Below are 6,350 nucleotides of genomic sequence, written 5' to 3'. Positions count from 1 at the left end.
CATTTTTTAAATTATATTTACTATTTAGTGCCATATAACAAACTAAATTCATTTAACTTTTTTCCTTAGATTAGTTATTTTCTTCAGCTCACAGTAACATTTCTCTTGAACGTATGAGCATTAATGAAAGTCTTATACTCCTTGCGTTAAAAGAAAAAATAAATGAAGTATGTATTTTATGATTTTACGCATAAGTATTTTATGATTTTACGCATAACAACGATAACAAAGTCTTGGGAAATATTTTGAGAAATGAATAGTTCATGATAAGGGTAAAATAAAAATAAAAAAATTATCTTTCTCTTGATTTAGTATAGTGGACAAGTAAAAGTGAAAAAATATTTTTATGGCCTGCTTGGCCAAGCTTTTCCCCAAGCCAAAAGTTTAAAAAAAAATTCCTTAATTTGAGGTGTTTGACCAAGCTTTTTTTTTTTGAAAAATGGCTTTTGAAAAAAAACGTTTTTGGCTAGAAGCAGAAGCAATTTTGAAGAATAAAAACAAGTAGTTTCTCCCCAAAAGAAGAAGTAGAAGAAGTTTTGACTTTTCTTCTTACCAAAAATATCCTTAGCAAAATATTATATATACCAAAATAGCCTTACTTAATTTAAGCTATTAAGTAATATATAATGAATTTTGGGATGAACTTTCATATTCATTGAATATTTTTAGATATATGCAAATTATCTTAAAAGAATAAAATACTTTAATTTTGTTTTTATATTAATGAAAAGGCTTAATTATTATCTTTAATAATAAATATTTGTGATTATTTATCGACTTATATAACATTAACTATTAAGCAAATCTCTTTTTTTTTTGGTAACTATCAACTTTCATTAATTACCAAGTAAAATATTTACAAACCCAGCTAGACTTTATACTCAGTCTGCTGTTCATATGGCAAACATATCCACAGTAAAAGAAACTATTCTATACACATTATCTAGGAAATCTGAAATTCTGTAAAGTCATCTTAAGATTCTCAGCAACACGAACACGACAGGTATATGCTATTTCTCTAGCTATAGCATCACTAGTTTTCACTTTCTGGATAAAAAACTATGTTGTTTCGTTCAATCCATATTGCATATATGAACTCCGTATATACCAGCTTTAGTATTTTTGCTTGCTTTGTTTGTCTTCTTGTTCTCTGCTCTATCCAGCTCCGCTGTTGTCCCCATGTCATCATTGATGGCCAATCAGTTTGTATCCATGCTATTAGTTTACTCCACACTCTTCTGCTAACTTCGCATTCAACAAATAAATGGTCTTTGAATTCCTCTGCTAGTTTGCACATTTGATAACTTGTATCTATCTGTATACCCCAGCTTTTTAGTCTTGTAGCTGTGAGTAATCTGTCTTGAAATTGAAGCCATGTTATGAAAACTGCTTTTGGTCTTGCTGCATTCCCACACATTAGGTTCTTCCAGGTGACTTTTGGTAGATCTCCTATCATTTTCAGGTAGATGGTCCTAATTATGCTCCTGGTCTCTAGTGATTTATGTTCCACATTGCTCAATTCCTCCTTGAATATTTTCCTTACCATCCAACTTGCTTGTTGGGGTATAGGCATATTTGCTAATTGCTTCCTTTTTATATAATACCCATGTATCCATTTGATCCACATGGTATCTTTCTTACTATATAATTCCCAACAAGTTTTAACTATAGCTGCTTTGTTCCAGATCTTCAAATTTGTGAGGTTAAGTCCTCCAGCTGACTTTGGCACACACATTCTACTCCAGACGACCAATGCTTTTCTAGTTATTTCATTTGCTCCTAACTAAATATAACTTATGCAGTAAGCTTCTATGGCCTTCATCACTTTGACCGGTATTATGAACATTTGGGCCCAGTAGGATTGAACTCCAAACAGAACTGACTTCACCAACTGGACTTGACCAACATATGACAACTTCTTTGCTACATATGAAGCCACCCTTGTAGTGATCTTGGATATTAATGGTTGCCATTCTACCATCTTCGGCTTCCATGTAGCCAGTGAGATCCCTAAATACCTAAAAGGTAATTCCCCTTGTCCATATCCCAGCAGTTGCTGAATATCATGTCTGAGAGGATCTGGTACTCCACCAAAATATATAGCACTCTTTGACATGTTAGCTTGTAAACCTGAAGCATCTGTGAAGTTACCAAACTTTCTGTGCCGTTGAGCTACAGAAATTAGATCTCCTTTAGCAAACATTAATAGGTCATCCGCAATTTGACATCTAAAAGCACTTTTTGAAAAGCTTGGCGAAACACAAGTTGTTGTTCAAAAGTACTTTTCAAATTGATCAGCCAAACACAACCTGCTTTTCTCCAAAAGTATTTTCGAAAAATATTTTAAAAAAACACTTCTCAAAATAAGTTGATTTTTTCAGCTTGGTCAAACGGGCTATTAGTATAGTAGACAAGTAAAAATGAAAATATATTTTTAGTATACTAGACAAGTACAATTGAAGGGAGAAAATATTCCCTTCGTTCACTTTTAGTTGTCAAGTATTCTCAAAATAAATTTTTATTTTTACTTGTCACTTTTTGATAATCAATAGAAAAATAGTAATTTATTTTCATATTTTGCCCTTAGTATTACGTATTTTAAATTATTTTTCAAATTTATTAAGACTATATATCAATTAATATGAGTATCAAGGTAAGTTATGTATTGTATTTATTATTTTTTAAGGGTCGTGCAAAATCCAAGGTGAACAAGTAAAAGTGAACGGAGAGAGAGTATTTTAATATTTTCCCACGCTTTCATCAATTCCCATGCAATATGAAACTGGACAACTAATTAAAGAATTGATAACTTTCATACTTGTTAGATGAAGTAGATTGCATAGGAAATTCTATTTTTTCCCCAATGGGGGCAGTATTGTCAATTACTTAGTAACGTCTGGACGTCATTGAAATCCCCTGTTTCTTTTTTCCTTTTCCTCGTATTAAAGTGGAGTGCTTCACAGTTTGTTCATCTACTTCCATAATCATCACTGTTTCGATTTTCACGTTTAAATTATTCCATCTTCTTTCATCAAATTTTCAGCTCATAAAAACTCTTATCAATTTCAACAATATATTCCTTTTCCTTTATCCAGGTTCGTTTCATATTTCGGACTTCAGCATTTATTGCCCATTTGTTTGTTTCACTTCTCAAACCACTGATAAAGTATAAACTCAGAGGTTTTCCCACTTGAAGTTTGTCCTGCTACTGGGTTTCAAATTGGTTCAGTTTTGCTCAGTGCTGATCTTTTTTGACGGCGTCGTTTTGCTTTCGATCATGACGTCGGGAACAAGGATGCCGACGTGGAAGGAGAGGGAGAACAACAAGAGGAGAGAGCGTAGGAGAAGGGCCATTGCTGCTAAAATATTCGCCGGATTAAGAATGTACGGTAATTACCAACTCCCTAAACATTGCGATAACAATGAAGTTCTCAAAGCCCTCTGCAACGAAGCCGGCTGGACTGTCGAGCCCGACGGTACTACCTACCGCAAGGTATTTCATAGTGCATTGAATTTACGTAGCAGGTTATGTACTTTTCAAGTCTTAAATTTCGCAATTTGTAATTAATTTTTTAGGTGCTATTATTAATTCCTACATGTTCAAAAATTCTTCATTAGAAATATAGAACTACTGAACTAGTACCGTGGCGCACGTTAGATGGTTGCGGTTTTATGTAGCAGTAGTACAACTAGCTTTGGCTAATATCGGATCAATTTATGCTAATTAAAGTGCGCAGGTTGCAGGCTGTACTACGTACTGCAAAAGTAATCTGCACCGGGCAGGTGTTTGTTGAGATTGCTGTTAATACTTGCGTCATAGTATTAGATTAGATTCTTCTTTGGGCTTGCTTTAATCATCGGCTTACGTTAGATATACAGAGGTTGTTCAACACTTTATTTATTTATTTTTAATAAATGTGGTCCGACGGGTTTGCACATACTTATCATTTTTTTTAAGTATAATGCATGTCCTAGTTCATTTTTAACATACAAAAATTATTTTTTATTTCATCTTCAAAAATTCATTATTTTAAATTTCAATCAAATCTATGTTCAACCACTTCATCAATATTTCGACATTGAACACACGAGACCCTTTCTGTTTGTTTTCTGCTTTATTGAACCCTGAGTTGCAAATTTGCAATGATTCCGCAGTTTAGTCAGTTCACACCTGAAAAAGTGCGTTGGGATCGAGAAGACAATAATACCCCTGCAATAATTTTACTCTAACTCCTTGGGTGTTCACATGTCTGCCTCGATTTAGGGGTGGGTCTTTAACAATATCGGAGAATTGTACTGACTTATGTTTCTTTTTTCTACTTTTTGTGTCGTGCCAAACATTCTTTTCTTTTGAGGGAGAAGGTGGGGAGTTGAGGTCATCACCTTGCTTAAATGTTGAAAATGTAGCAGTTTTTCAGCTTTAGAAATGGGTATTTCCCTCTTTCTCTTGCGGTTCTTGTGAAAGATTCTTTATTAGAGAGCTACATTATTTAGGGAGTGATATAAAGGGGTGTTCAGCATTGCCTTCAGGGGCCCTGCCTATAATAATTCTTTTAATACTTGCTTAGGTGCCAGTCCTATTTCACATGTCTTGCCTTGTAATCAGTGAAAAGATGTAGTGAAGTGCATAAACTAAAATGGGAGGGAATTAAGTAGGAGACTAATTTGAGTGAACTCAATTATTGGGAGTTCAGATTAAGTGATTCTCTATGCATTCTCTTCCCTTCATGTAATAATACACTTTTGTACTATTATTTATCTGATTAACTATTCTCATGTCTCAATGCACAATGTGAGATGGTATCTTCTCTTCCTAGTTGTACCTTTTAGTTGAACTGATCAAGTAGAATAAAATTGGAGGCCCTTTTATGTTAAAAAGACTGATTATATCATAGTGTTGTCTTGGTCATATAAGTTGTACTGTTATTATTATAGAGCAGAAGGTACCTTCTTTAATATGAGGAACTTAAAAGCAGCAGAGATCTGGAAAATGTTAAGACTTTCTTTTTTTGAATTTTTTCAAGACAGTAGATGTTCAGGCCACTTTCCGCACAATTCAACTTATGTAGAGCTTACTTCTCACGAACAATGTAATTCTGTAACAGGTAGAATTAGTGATTTTAATGTGTGGCTATACCTGGCTTGCTAGATATGGTAATCAAAATGGCTAATGCAACAACACCTCATGAGTTTTCTTGATATCTTTCAACTTTTGCAGGGCTGCAAACCAATGGAGAGATTAGATTTTATAGGTGGTTCCACATCAATAAGTCCATGTTCTTCATATCAGCCAAGCCCTTTCACTTCCAACAACCCAAGCCCTGCTTCATCTTCCCTGCATAGTCCAGCTTCTTCCTCCTATGCTACAAACCTGAACATGGACGGAAAATCCCTCATCCCGTGGCTTAAAAACCTCTCTTCTGGATCCTCATCAGCTTCCTCCTCCAAGCTCCCTCATTTTCATATTCATACTGGCTCCATTAGTGCTCCAGTTACCCCTCCTTTTAGCTCACCAACTGCCCGAACTCCTCGATTAAAAACTGATGCTGGCTGGGCTGGATTTCGCTACCCTTTCCTTCCCTCATCTACACCAGCAAGCCCTGTTCGTCAGACCTTCACTGGTTCAGAATGGCTTACTGGAATTAGTGGACCACCTTCTCCAACATACAGTCTTGTCTCGTCGAACCCGTTTGGCTTCAAAATGGATGGCCTTGCTTTATCTCACGGTGGATCTCGTATGTGTACTCCTGGGCAGAGTGGTACATGTTCACCTGCAATTACTGCTGGCTTGGATAATACCGCTGATATTCCCATGGCTGAAGTGATTTCAGATGAGTTTGCATTCGGAAGCAATGCAGGAGGTATGGTGAAGCCGTGGGAAGGGGAGAGGATCCATGAGGATTGTGGTCCAGATGATCTTGAGCTTACTCTTGGCAGCTCAAAGACCAGGTTTGTCGGCACAAATCCTATATTTGTTCTTAAGAATTTATATACTTCAGTAAGCCTAAAAGATATTGCAGTTGATCTTCCATAAAAAAGTACTTACATTGTCAATGTATATACTATACGTTGTTAAACTGATTTTCTTTCCCTTGTTTGGTTTTATTTATTATTTTTTTCTTTGGGGTGTTTCTCATAAACAATACATTTTGCAGGTAAAACTTAAAAGTGTGAAAGCCAGCAGATGGGCTTCTATTAAACGAGGTATGCTGGGGTTAAAATGGAAAGGATTTAGGCTGTTACAGGAGTTGCTGTTTTTATTGCGTCCACCCCTTCCCCTCCCCAATTCAACTGTAATCTCGTTTAAGTCAAGAATACGGTTCTTAATTATGAGCGGAACTTTGAAATCA

At 35.4% G+C, this 6,350-nt stretch overlaps 3 protein-coding genes across 3 annotated transcripts; 1 reads left to right on the top strand and 2 right to left on the bottom strand.

Moving 5' to 3' along the window:
* Positions 1-939: 939 nt before the first annotated feature.
* LOC138873186 (uncharacterized) lies at positions 940-1,735 on the bottom strand. Its single transcript, XM_070151627.1, has 2 exons — positions 1,109-1,735; positions 940-1,047 (listed from the first exon to the last, which is right to left on the bottom strand). Exons 1-2 carry the CDS (start codon positions 1,733-1,735, stop codon positions 940-942), a joined length of 735 nt encoding a protein of 244 aa, XP_070007728.1.
* Positions 1,736-1,783: 48 nt separating this feature from the next.
* Positions 1,784-2,203, bottom strand: LOC104219934 (uncharacterized). The gene has a single exon (XM_009770700.1). The coding sequence runs from the start codon at positions 2,201-2,203 to the stop codon at positions 1,784-1,786; it is 420 nt and encodes a 139-aa protein (XP_009769002.1).
* A 627-nt stretch (positions 2,204-2,830) lies between these two features.
* LOC104219924 (BES1/BZR1 homolog protein 4-like) lies at positions 2,831-6,350 on the top strand. Its single transcript, XM_009770693.2, has 3 exons — positions 2,831-3,493; positions 5,219-5,949; positions 6,156-6,350. Exons 1-3 carry the CDS (start codon positions 3,278-3,280, stop codon positions 6,157-6,159), a joined length of 951 nt encoding a protein of 316 aa, XP_009768995.1. The 5' UTR covers positions 2,831-3,277; the 3' UTR covers positions 6,160-6,350.

This window comes from Nicotiana sylvestris, chromosome 7 (assembly GCF_000393655.2).
Source record: "Nicotiana sylvestris chromosome 7, ASM39365v2, whole genome shotgun sequence".
Classification (NCBI taxonomy): domain Eukaryota; kingdom Viridiplantae; phylum Streptophyta; class Magnoliopsida; order Solanales; family Solanaceae; genus Nicotiana; species Nicotiana sylvestris.
This window is presented reverse-complemented; position numbering and strand designations above follow the sequence as displayed.